The sequence below is a fragment of the Trichechus manatus genome, unplaced genomic scaffold (assembly GCF_000243295.1).
Source record: "Trichechus manatus latirostris isolate Lorelei unplaced genomic scaffold, TriManLat1.0 scaffold00330, whole genome shotgun sequence".
Lineage (NCBI taxonomy): Eukaryota > Metazoa > Chordata > Mammalia > Sirenia > Trichechidae > Trichechus > Trichechus manatus.
In genome coordinates this window covers 908214-921743 of record NW_004444266.1, presented here as the reverse complement: position 1 = coordinate 921743, position 13530 = coordinate 908214, and the positions used below count along the sequence as shown (strand labels likewise).

The following is a 13530-nucleotide window of genomic DNA, read 5'->3' as shown; positions in this document are numbered from 1 at the left end:
AACAAATCAAAAAAAAAAAAAAAACTTCTAGAGCTAACAGAGGAATTTAGCAAAGTTGCAGGGTACAAAGTCAACAAACAAAAATCAGCTGGGTTTCTATACACCAGCAATGAGAAATCTGAAAGGGAAGTTAGGGAAACAATTCCATTTATAATAGCATCTAAGATAATAAAATACCTAGGAATAAATCTAACCAGAGATGTGCAGGATTTATACAATGAAAATTATAAAACACTGCTGAAAGAGATTAAAGAAGACTTAAATTAATGGAAAAATGTTCCATGTTCATGGATCGGAAGACTTTAGTATTTGTCTTAGTTATCTAGTGCTGCTGTAACAGAAATACTACAAGCAGATGGCTTTAACAAAGAGAAATTATTCTCTCACAGTCTAGGAGGCTAGAAGTCGAAATTCAGGGTGCCAGATCCAGGGGAAGGCTTTCTCTCTCTGTCGGCTCTGGGGGAGGGTCCTTGTCATCAATCTTCCCCAGCTGAGGAACTTCTCAGCCCAGGGACCCTGGGTCCAAAGGGCATTCTGTTCTCCTGGCTTTTGCTTCTTGATGGTATGAGGTTCCCCTGTCTCTCTGCTCACTTCTCTCTTTTATATCTCACAAGAGATTGGCTTAAGACACGACCTAATCTTGTAGATTGAGTCCTGCCTCATTAACATAACTGCCGCTAATCTCATTAACCTCATAGGGATGGGATTTATAACACATAGGAAAATCACATCAGATGACAAAATGGTGGATAATCACACAATACTGGGAAGCATGGCCTAGCCAAGTTGACAGAAATTTTTGGGGGACACAATTCAGTCCATGACTGTATTATTACGATGTCAGTACTACCCAAAGTGATCTATAGATTCAATGCAGTCCCAATCAAAATTCCAACAGCCTTCTTTACAGAAATGGAAAAACCAATCCTCAACTTTATATGGAATGGCAAGAGGCCCCAAATAGCTAAAGCAACATATAAAGAGAAGAACAAAGTAGGAAGACTCATACTTCCTTATTTTAAAGCATTATATAGCCACAGTAATCAAAACAGCCTGTTACTGGTATAACAACAGACACACAGACCAGTGGAGTAGAATTGAGAGTCCAGAGATAAACCTATACATCTATGGTCAACTAATTTTTGACAAGGGTGCCAAGTCTGTTCAATGGGGAAAGAAGAGTCTCTTCAGTAAATGGTGCTGGGAAAATTGAATTTTCATATGGAGAAAAATGAAACAGGACTCATGCCTCACACCATACACAAAAACAAATTCAAAATGGATGAAGGACCTTATTATGGATGAATTATGTCCCCCCAAAATGTATGTCAACTTGGCTAGGCCATGATTCCCAGTATTGTTTGGTTGTCCTTCATTTTGTGATCTGATGTAATTACCTATGTGTTATAAATCCTAGCCTCTATGATGTTAATGAGGCAGGATACAATCTACAGGATTAGGTTGTATCTTGAGTCAATCTCTTTTGAGATATAAAAGAGAGAAGTGAGCAGAGAGGCGAGGGACCTCATACCACCAAGAAAGAGGCACTAGGAGTAGAATGTGTCCTTTGGACCTGGGGTCACTGCACTGAGAAGCTCCTAGATCAGGAGAAGATTGATGACAAGGCCCTTCCTCCAGAGCTGACAGAGAGAGAAAGCCTTCTCCTATAGCTGGCGCCCTGAATTTGGACTTCAAGCCTCCTAAACTGTGAGAGAATAAATTTCTGTTTGTTAACACTTTCCACTTGTGGTATTTCTGTTACAGCAGCATTAGATAACTAGATCTAAATGTGCAAACAAAAAACATGAAATTCTTACAAGAAGATGCAGGAGCAACACTGTTGGACCTAGCTTTTAACAGTAGATTATCTAATATAATAACAAAAGCACAAACAGCAAAAGACAAAATAAATAAATGAGTCCTCATGAAAATTAAAAACTTTTGTTCATCAAAAGACTTTACCAAAAAAGTGAAAAGACAAGCTACCTGTGGGGAGAATATCTTCAGAAACCATATATCTGATCTAACCCTAACCCTAACCAAAATATATATAAAACTTTGACAGTTTAACAACAAAAAAACAAATAACCCAATCATAAAATGGGCAAAAGACTTGAATAGACATTTCACCAAAGAGAACGTTCACATGGCCACCAAACACATGAAAAGAAGCTCAACGTCATTAGCCAGCAGAAAGATGCAAATCAAAACCACAATGAGATACCATTTCACTCCCACTAGGATGGCTAAGATTTAAAAAAAAAAAAAATGTTGGTGAAGATGTGAGGAAACTGGAACCTTTGTCCATTGCTGGTGGGAATGCAAAATGGTACAGCCATTGTGGAAAACAGTTTGGTGGTTCCTCAAAAAACTAAAAATAGAACTACCATATGACCCAGCAATTCCACTCCTAGGTATATACCCAAAAGACTTGAAAGCAGAGACTCAAACAGAGACTAGTATACACCAGTGTTCATTACAGCATTATTCACAATAGCCAAAAGGTGGAAGCAACCTAAATGCCCATCAACAGATGAATGAATAAACAAAATGTGGTACGTAGATACAATGGAATACTATTCAGCCAGTAGGAGAAATGAAGTCTTGATACATGCTACAAATATGGGTGGAGCTTGAAGATTATGCTGAGTGAAATAAGCCAATCATAGAAGGACAAATATTATATGACCTCACTTATATAAAAAGGCAAGGCAAATGGATAGAGACCAGTTTCTTAGTTGGGTAATAGAGGGGCTGGGGGGCAGGGGGTTAACAGTGATGGAAAGATCAGATTGATTAAAGGTAGAGTTGCACAGCCTATTATTTATTGTAAATGCTGTCAGTAGATTGTACACCTGTAAAAAGTTGAATTGGCAAAAGTTGTGTGATATTTTTACAACAATGACAAAAAAAAAAAAGAGTGGCTGCTGAGGCTACTTATGTACAACCAAACACCTCATGGTATTTGGTTCCTTGGTTTGGAGGTTCAGGGTCTTGATTTGATGGGACATCCCAGTTAATTGGCCTCATAACATGTTTAGTGCTTCTTTTCTACCTCCTATTTTGTTGTGTAGTGCCTGGGGTCTTAAAAGCTTGCAAGCTGCCATCTAAGACACAACAATTGGTCTCTGTTCATCTGGAGCAACAGAGGAAGGAGAGTCAGGAATAGGAGGATATGGAACGTGTGGCTAATTACATCCATGAACAACTGCCTCCTTTGTCATGAGACCAGAAGAACTGGATGGTGTCTGGCTACCATTACTGAACATTTTGATCGAAGATTCCATAGAAGAATCCTGATCAAAAGGAGAAAATGGAGAAAATAATTTCAAATTCTCATGAACTCTAGACTTTCAGGAGCCATGGAGGCTGGATGAACCCCCAAAACTATTGTCCTGAGATAATCTTTAAGCCTTAAACCAAAAATATCCCCTGAAGTCTTCTTAAAAATTTAGTTTAGCTTGTAAAGAAGGTCTACCATGAGCATTGTGCTCTTTTAAAAACTATTTATATGGGATCAAATTGATAACAGCAGCCTGAAGTGTTAGATAGGAAACTTGGGGAGCATTGTGTTTATATTAACCTCAGAAAAGGAGGGTGAAAATGGTTTAACAACTAGAAGAATGCAATCAGTGTTGCTGAACTGTACATGTAGAAACTGTTGAACTGGTGTATGTTTTGCTGTGTACATTCTCAATAACAACAACAAAAATAAATAAATTATGAAAAACAAAATGAACAAAAACAACAGCCATCCATGTGATTCTGATGCACACTTAAATTGCAGAACCATTGCACTGGAGAGTCTCGTCCTGATACATGAGCTCTTGAGCCCAAGGCTTGAAGGATGAGCTGGATTTTAATAAGCATGAGGATGGGAGAGACATTTCTGACACAGGAAACAGCAGCAGCTTGTGGAAAGGCATGAAACGCATGACAGAAACGTTTTGGGAAACTTTGAGAAGTTTGTTGTACTATGAGTATAAGAAAGAATTTTCTAGATGAGAGGAATGTGGTAGAAGATAAATTGGGCATGATTGTGAAGGAACTTGTATGCTAGGTAAAAAAATTTGGATTTTATCCTCCAGATATTGGAGACTCATAAGAAGGATTTAAGCAAAGGAGTAATACAGTCAAATTTGGGCCTTAGAGAGAGCACTCCAGAGATACTAAAGTAAATGGAAAGGAGTGAGGAGAGACCAAAGGCCAGGAAGGCAGCCAGAAATCCTGACAGGAGATGATAAGGGCCTGAAATAAGGCAGAGACCATGAGGACAGATTTAGAGGACGAATCTAACAGGAGTTAGTGACCAACTGAATGCTTCTTACTTCCCATTCTCGCTTCTCCCCCCTACTACTTTCCATCTTTCACCTGGGCTCCCCCAATAGCTTCCCAGTGGTCTCAGCCTGTATTCCTCCTTCTGTAATAGGTCCCATACACTAGAACCGGGTTAGTCATGTTCTCATTGGTTCTCCATTTCTTACAAGGGAAATCCAACTACTCAACTACATCTTACCCACTGCCATCAAATCAGTTCTGACTCATAGTGACCCCAGAGGGTTTCCAAAGCTGTAAATCTCTTTGGAAGCTGACTGTCACATCTTTCTCCCTCGGAGCCACTGGTGTTTTCGAACTGCTGACCTTTCAGTTAGCAGGGGATCGCTTTAACCACTGAGCCTTTTACTCCTGCCCCCAGCCTTACGTTCCATTCAAATTTTCACTGTTCTCAGACATGGACCAGCCATTCAATGATCTTGTTCCTTATCCCACCAATCCCAATCAGACTTATGCTTTACTTCCTCTTAGATACTCTTCTGTCTACCTATCCAAAGCTCACTCATCCCTCTTTTTCCAGGGAGCTTTCCTGACCATGCCATTCTCTCTCCCCAGGACTTTTATCCCACCCACCCAAGCAATTCATTCTGATACTTCTTTCTTCCACTTAAACTTTTCACATGTGTATGTTCTCTTTCTACAGCTGGATCTGAGGCTTCTAGAGAACACCTTTAATTTCTCTTGCTTTTTCTGTAGTCTCTAGCAGGTGGTAAAAATTCACTAAAAATGCACATTGAACAGATGAAGCTTTCTGGGTGAGTAGGAAAAGGGAACTGTCACCTATTGATAACAAATGATTCAAGAGCGAAAGGAAAACAATGCCTACCCTTATGCTTATCTTTTTTGGCTTCATTTTTTTAAAAATATTTTGTTATCTTTTCAGTAAAGGTTTACACAGCAGTTTAGGTTCCCATTCAACAATTTCTACACAAATTGTTCAGTGACATTATTTACATTCTTCAGAATGTGTGAACATACTCAGTATTTCCATTCTGGTTGTTCCATTTCCATTGATCTAGTTTCCCTGTCCCCTCACATTCTCAACTTTGTTTTAAAGTAATTGCTGACCATTTGGTTTCATATGGATGATTTTTTAAAGAAACACAGTACTCATAAGTGGTAGTGTTTATTTTGTGAGCCAGTCTCTTATTTAGCAAAAGGTGACCTCAGGGGCTACGAGTCCTCGAATCTCAACTGGTCCAGTAAATCTGAGTTTTCTTGTTTTTTAGAAATTTGAGGTTCTGTTCCATGTTTTTCTCCCATTCTATCAGGTCCACTAATGTGGGCCTGATCAGAATGGCCAATACTGGTAGCTGGGCACCATCTAGTTCTTCTGGTCTCAGAGTGGATGAAGCTGTTCTTTTTTTTTTTTAACATTAAGGTTGTGTCAGAAATCATGGCTTCAAACACTCACTAAGAAGTCAACTCATTCTGTGATTCCAAATGATGAAAAAAGAAATTGCTTTCTTTAAGCATCTTTCTTAGGCCTTCAACATCATGAGTAAAGCGTCAGCACCGCCTTCAGCTCTGGATGTAGAAATATCAAGCTTGTCCTCTGTAGAGTCAGAGTCTCTAGGGGAGTCCTTAAATGGCACTTCACTAGGTGGCCTTAAAGTCGTATCCATCTTTGAGTTGGTAGTTGGCAAATTAAAATGACTTCTAATTTCTTTTAACTTGTACAAGGCAAAGAAATTCACAGTACTAAATGGATTTTTTGGGGACTATTATCCCTCCTGTGAAGCCCTGGTGGCACAGCGGTTAAGCGCTTTGGCTGCTAACCGAAAGGTCAGCAATTTGAATCTGGTGTAGTAATTACCCTTGTACCTGCTGAGGAGTAGACCAAGGGAGAAGACTGATGGATGAGGGAGAAATTTGTTATGGAAACTCAAAGTCCACAGTGGTATCATTCTCATACGCAAATGTCAGGATATATTCTACCAACTCTTCAGATCATGTAGAATGGTGATCCATGTTACCTTCTAGATAGCTTTCCTAAAAGGAGAGTATCAGAAAAAGATTTCTAGATGGGTTTATGGTAAAAAGAATGGAATAACATTTCCTAACTTCTCTCTCCTGGATTTGAGTCCTTTTCCTAGACTCTAGATCCCAACTGGGGTGAGCTAATGAATCCACTAAGGCCCTGGGCAGCCTGTTATACACAATTCTTGAGCGTCTTCTCTGTTTCCTGCTTACCACCTCTGTAAGCCTTACCTCCTTTTGATATGCCTTCTTAACCTAACACTTGAAGGTCACAATTGGCCATCTCCAAACCCAATAGCCTCTTGTTATTCTTCATCTGCTTCAACCTTGTTTCAGCACTCCATCATTTTCAAAACTTACTACCTTACAGTAACTCAAAACTTACAACTCCTCACTGCTCGGTTCTCTACCTCCAGCCACTTTTTGCTGGCTTCACTTTCTCACCCAGGTCCCTATCCATGAATATTCTCCCAGCTTCTGTCCTTGGCCCTCTGCTGTCTCCCCATAGGCACCCCTAGCCATGTCTACTCCCTCTACTACAACTATTGCCTCTCTGTCAGTGAGTCCTAATTCATCATGAAAGCTCCAAACTTCTCTATGTAGGTGTTCCACTAACCCTCAGGTTCCTCACTTCTGAAGGAAATTCATATTCTCCCTCACCAATTCAGCACCCCCTCAACTCGCTTATTTCTGTCAGTAGCATCACCATTTTCTAAGTCATTTAAACTTAAAACCTCAGAGTCACCTGTAACTCCTCCCTGTCTCCCCTTATGAGTCATCAAGTCCTAATCTCCTTCCCCTGATATTTCCTGCATCTGCTCCCTTCCATTTCTAATAACCCTTCCTAACTCAAACCTGTGTAGTTATTGCTTGAATTTTTAGCTTTCTTCCTGATATTCCTGTCCCCTGTATACACACACACACACACACACACACACAAATTCATCTCATATTCCTAAACAGCACACATACCTCTACCAAATTCATTATTTTAAAGCAAAATACAAACCCATAATCCTGAATTTCAGGGCCTAAAGTACCTTGATAAAGAGCCCTGGTGGCACAGTGGTTAAGCATTTGGCTGCTAACCAGAAGGTCAGAGATTCAAACCCACTAGCGGCTCCATGGGAGAAAGATGGGGCATTCTGCTTCCGTAAAGCTTGTAGCCTTGGAAACCCTATGGGAAAGTTCCCGTCTGTCCTGCAGGGTCACTGTGAGTCAGAATTGACTGGGCGGCAGTAAGTTTAAAGTACCTTGCTGGGACCATGTCCGCCCCTCCACCTGCGCGTTACACTCCAACTACCTTAGCGTCTTGCCTTGTGCGGTGAAGCCTCCATTCTGCCCTCCTGCGTGGCCCAGTTGGCATACAAAATTCTACACTGTATGAGAACAAGGACTGGAGTTTGTTTCATCTCTTTATCCTCTACAGAGATCACTACAGACAGTACTTTGAAACCTACATTTGTTGAATGAATTAATCACAAACCCAAAGAGGTCCCGAGGTGAGAGAAGCGGGTTGGCACCAAGCCCTGTAGGGTTGTCAGCCTGGGTTCCTTTGCCCACTGCAGCTGCAGATTGGAGGGAGCCCCCACCAAACCTGTCCAGTATAGACTCCCAGCCTGCCCCTCCCCTGCCTCTTCCAAGACTGAGTAGAGTGTGGGCCCGCTGTCTGTACCCTGCTGAGGAGGATTACATACTGCTCCATGACTTTAGGACACTTACACTGGAACTGAAGTCTTTGGCTTGGAATAGGAGCTTGGTAATAGCCTAATTGGTGACTCTGGAATCTAGCATATTCATAAGTTATTCTTAAGAATGTTACAGTCTTTCAATGATAAGACAGGAAAAGGAGGATGTCCTGTTGAAGCTGTTTGTAGTCTCGCTCAGGATCATGGAACCCATTGCTTTTTGTAGGCACTGGGACACTGCATCAGCTGCTCTGTCTAAGAAATGGGAGGCCCCCTGCCTGGGCCAGCTGCTGCTGCAGGAGGCTGACCTGTCGGCCCTCCGGCTCTTGGAAGCCCTGCTTCAGACTGGGCCCTACCTGCTGCTTCAAACATATGTTTTTCTAGCCTCTGACTTCACAGATATTGTGCCAGGTGAGTAGCTTTCACCATGGAGCCCAGACAGAGCAACTTCCCAAGCGGGACAGAAACACATTCCTTATTCAGAAAAATCCCAATCTAAGATTCTCCCTGCTTGGCAGAATTAGGGGTGTCCCTGGGTGGTGCAGATGATTAAGCACTTGACTATTAGCTGAAGGTTTGTGGTTGGAACCCACCCAGAGGTGCCTCGGAACACAGGCCTAGCAAGCTGCTTCCAAAAGGTCACAGCCTTGAAAACTCTGTAGAGCAGTTCTAGTCTGCACACATGGAGTTACTGTGAGTCAGAATCAACTTGACAACTGATAACAACAATAAACAGCTTACTAGCACACTGTGATGTTTACAGTGGGCTTTTGTTTGGGGAGTTTAGCTCACAAAGAGTTGCTTCTTTCATGGAGTTTAGGTTCTGAAGTTTGTCCACAGGATAGAAAGTGTATATAGCTGGAATTACCCTTGCAAATACCTTGGGAAGTTGTCATCCCGCTGCAGTTTTTCCTGTATCTTTACACTAGACTAACAACTCAGCTGGAGGCTTACACCCCGAGAGCCATGTGGAAACTGAAAAGAACTCGGGCCCTGAAAATGTTTCCAGCTCTCACTCATTCTTGTTCTCTTTTCCTCAATTGCTTCTTGCTTCTCTTCTCTTCTCTTCTCTTCTCTTCTCTTCTCTTCTCTTCTCTTCTCTTCTCTTCTCTTCTCTTCTCTACCCCTGCACTCCCCTTCCTTCCTTTCTCCTCCCCTCCCTTCCCTTGTTCTCACTTCCCCTCCCCTCCTTATCTCTTCTGTTCTCTTCTCTGTTTGCTGAGTGTCCACATTTGTATTTGCATAGGTTTAAAGCTTAAAAGGTGTGACTTTCCTGCACCTCCATCCATCTTTATCAAAGCACCAAATACAATTTGATAGTCTGGTTTTATTTCTTTTATTCAGCCTCCTTCATATGGATTGAACAATAAGGTGTATTTGGGATATAATACAGTCTTGGTTATCTAGTGCTGCTATAATAGAAATACCACGAGTGGATGGCTTTAACAAAGAGAAATTTCTCTCACAGTTTAGAAGGCTAGAAGTCCCAATTCAGGGTGCCAGCACCATGGGAAGGCTTTCCCTCTCTGTCAGCTCTGGGGGAGGGTCCTTGTCATCAGTCTTCTCCTGGATCTAGGAGTTTCTCAGCACAGGGACCTCAGGTCCAAAGGATGTACTCTGCTCCTGGCTCTTCTTGCTTGGTGGTAATGAGGTCCCCCTCCCTCTGCACATTTCTGTCTTTTATGTCTCAAAACAGATTGACTCAACATAACCTAATCCTGTAGATTGTGTCCTGCCTCATTAAATAACAGACGGCTCACTCCCAAATAGGATCATAACCACAGGCATAGAGGCTAGAATTTACAACACAGAGGATAATCACATCAGATTACAAAATGGAAGACAACCACACAATACTGGGAATCTTGACACATAATATGGGAGGACATAGTTCAATCCATGACATTCTACTGAGAATTCATGTCTTTGCCACATGTAAAACACTTTCACCCCATCATATGGTCCCAAGAGTCTTAAATCAACTCCAAGTCCAAATTCCATCCTGGGGCAAAATTCCTCTTCATACAAGTTATCTGCTTCCAAAGTACAATGGTGGAATAGGCACAAAGTAGACATTTCAATTACAAATGGGAGAAATTGGAGGAAAAGAAGGAATAATGGGCACCAAGCAAGTCAAAAACCCAGCAGAACAATTTACATTAGCTCTCAAGCCTTGAAAATAATCCTCTGTTCTCTGATACCATCTAGGCAATGTCCCTGCCCTCCATAGAAAGGAAGTGCCTTTGTTGGGGAAGAGCATCTACTACGTTATGCAGTAGTCCCCATTTCTTTCTGTATATACACGTGTATTGTACATAGAATTTTTATGTTTCCACAGGTGAATGTGCTTGGTTAGGGACACTCCATGTGAAGTCAGGTTTAATAAGGAATTAGATGTCCCACAAAAGAAATTTCATAAATGAATCTTCATGTGGTGCTGTTGATTTGAAACATTAAGAGAATACTGTTGTCTGTCTACTTCACTTCCAGGTGTAAGTGCTCTGCTCTCCTGGTCCTCACTGTCTTGGGCCCTGGTGTCCTATGCTCGTTTCATGGGCTTCCTGAAGCCAGGACACCTCTCCATGCCATGGGCTGCCCTCTTCTGCCAGCAACTCTGGAGGATGGGCATGTTGGGAACTCGCGTCCTGAGTCTGGTTCTGTTTTACAAAGCTTACAACGTTTGGGTTTTGGTAGTTGGAGGTAAGCCAAGCTTATGTTCTGGTTACTTATCGCTGTATAAAAAAGCACCCCAAAATTTAAGGACTTAAAATAACCATATATGATCTCCCTAGTTCTGGGGCTGACCAGACTTAGCAGAGTGGTTTTCACTTGGAGTACCTCATGTGGTTGCAGCAGGATAGCGGGGGTCTGGATTCATAGGGAAGCTCGACTGGGCTGGACATAAAAGAAGCCTTCTTCACTCATATGTACGACACATCAGTGGCCTTTCTCTTCAGCAAAGTGGCCTGGACTTCATACATGGGAGCTGAAGACTCCAAGGGAAATTAAGTGGAAACTGCCAATCCTCTTAAAAGATAGGTCCAGAACTTGCACAGCATCGCTTCTACCATATTCTGCTGGTCAAAGCAGTCACTGGCCAGCCCAGATTCATGAGGAAGGAGCAATAGACTGCAGCTCGCCATGAGTGTACAGAGAGGGAAGGAATTCATCGTGTCTGTCTTTGGAGATAAGATTCCAGAGCTTAGCTGTCCAGCCCTCAGAAGTCCCAGCTAAGTCTAGAGTATAGCTGTGGTTGCTGTAAGGACTCCTCAGTACAGGGCCAAGTTTTCTGTATAATGGACTGAAATCTTCTCTTTAGAAAAACTGTCACCCGAACAGGAGGGAAGTCTAAGGTCCCACTTGCCCTGACCCAAAGCAAAAATATACAGTAGATACTGTGATATCGCTCATAGTCTACAAAAGTTCACCATTTCGTTTAAATGCAGACTGTATGACACCCTCTCTGTTTCCAACAGAACATCTTCAGTGAACCAAAACCCTCCCTCTGCCCTCAGCTTGGCAGCACACAGACATGAATGGTGGCGACAGAGTCAGCCTGACTGTGCAGGACAACTGAATGGAGCCTGTGGGCCTTTGCCAAGGAGGGCACTCTTTTTGGTCAGCAGGGAATGCACTCCACAGAAGGAACAGTGTACTCCTGTTTTAAGAGAACTGGAGAAGTTGAGAAATATTTAAACCTTAGGCCTAGTGTAAACGTTAATGCATTTCTTGGCAGAAAAGAGAATTTTTGAAAGAAAGTGTGCTTCTAAAGCAAAATTACCTATTTTGTTGTTGTTGTTGATTCTTTTTTTTAAATTCAGCCTTAACTCCAGTATGATATTATCTGTCTTAAAATACAGGAATAAAAATTGTAGCACAGATTTTGGAGTCAGACAAGGTTGCATTAGAACGCCTGCTCTGCCAATCACGTAGAGTTCTTTCCTTCCAGTGACGTTTTTAACTCTTGTAGTTACAACTGAAGAGTAGAAAAATCAGCTGCATAACTACCTCCTTAAACATTGTTAAAGGGGATAAGTAGATAATAATTGGTAAGTGTTCTTGAAGCGAGTCTTTGTTTTCTCATCTAAATTAGGTAGAAGACCCTTCATGAGGATCAAATGAGATAATATATTGTAAAGACAAAATGTGTTGGTTTTCTAGGGCCCTCAGATCTCTCCTGGGTTTCAGTCTCTCTTCTTGGTCAGGATTCTGAGTTGGGGTGGTCAGAGCAGAGAGGACTGTGTCAGGAAGCTCTGGTGTCTGTCTCCTTGCCTGGCTCGCCCTTCTGGGTCTCCTCGCAGGGACCCTCACTTCCGCTGGCCTGGCCTCTTCCCAGGTGCCCACTGGCTGATGATGACGTTCTGGCTCGTGGCGCAGCAGAGTGACATCGTCGACAGCACCTGCCACTGGAGGCTGTTCAACCTGCTCGTTGGGGCTGTGTACATCTTCTGCTACCTTAACTTCTGGGACAGCCCTTCCAGAAATAGGATGGTCACATTCTACATGGCAAGTGACTATGAGGGCTTTTTTTAAGTTAACTTTTAATGTACCTGTTGTGTGCATGTGTGTGTGTACACTTGTGCATGCATATCCATTTAAAAAGGAATAGCTTAGTTTTAGGGAAAATTCTAAAAGGAATTATCATCTTGAACAGAGATGACAGGCTCTGAAAACAGTAAGCTGACATCCAGTTGTTACTTAGTCATTGTGGTAATAACTTTAGCATATTTGATGTTTTTTTTTTAGCCACTCTACACCAGACCATCTGATAAATATAATTCAACTATATATTACATCATATACACAATGTCCATGTTAACTCAGTATTTTAAGTATTACTGAGTTTAAGGCATTGTCCTAGATAGTATAAAAAACACAAAGATGACATAATGTCTGTCTTCAGGTTGCTTCTAGTCCACTTGGGGAGATAAACTCTGCACCCAAATAACCAAAACACAAGGCAGAACCTGGGTAGATGCTAGGAGAGAGAAAATGTTTGGAGCTCAAAAGAGCACCTGTCTGCATCACTTCCTGTTGGGATGATCAGAGACACTTGACTGGAAAGAGGAATTTGAGCTGGACCTCAAAGGGCAAAGGAGAGAAGATAGAGCCATGGGGTTAAGAGAAGATTTTGGAGTCAGACAAGGTTGCATTAGGACCCCTGTTTTGCCAATTACTAACCATGAGACCTAGGCCAGGAATTTAAACTCTCTGAGCCAGTTTTTTCATCAGTACCTTAGGAATAAAAAAAACAAAAACCAAACCTGTTGCCATTGAGTTGATTCCGACTCATAGCGACCCTATAGGACAGAGTAGAACTGCCTGATAGTGTCGCAGCAGCGACGGTTGTCGGGGCGGCGGAGATAGTGACCAATGCCACAACTCTTACAAAGAAGTGGGGCCAAGGAGGGTCACTCTGAGGAGTCGACCCCGGCTTCAGTCCCAGGAGTTTATCTTATAGTCAATACAGCAAGCAGTGAAGCAAATAACAGAACAATGGGCTTTGGGTGAATAACAATAAGTTTCG

The 13530-nt window shown here is 42.1% G+C and overlaps 1 protein-coding gene across 1 annotated transcript in view; it reads left to right on the top strand.

The window, feature by feature from the left end:
- The window catches only part of XKR5 (XK related 5), a 32978-nt gene that overhangs the window by 7379 nt on the left and 12069 nt on the right, over positions 1 to 13530 (top strand). Inside the window, exons 3-5 of the mRNA XM_004390822.3 lie at positions 8230 to 8414; positions 10494 to 10703; positions 12340 to 12509. Coding sequence (XP_004390879.1) covers positions 8230 to 8414; positions 10494 to 10703; positions 12340 to 12509 — 565 coding nt within the window. The remainder of the gene's footprint in view (positions 1 to 8229; positions 8415 to 10493; positions 10704 to 12339; positions 12510 to 13530) is intronic.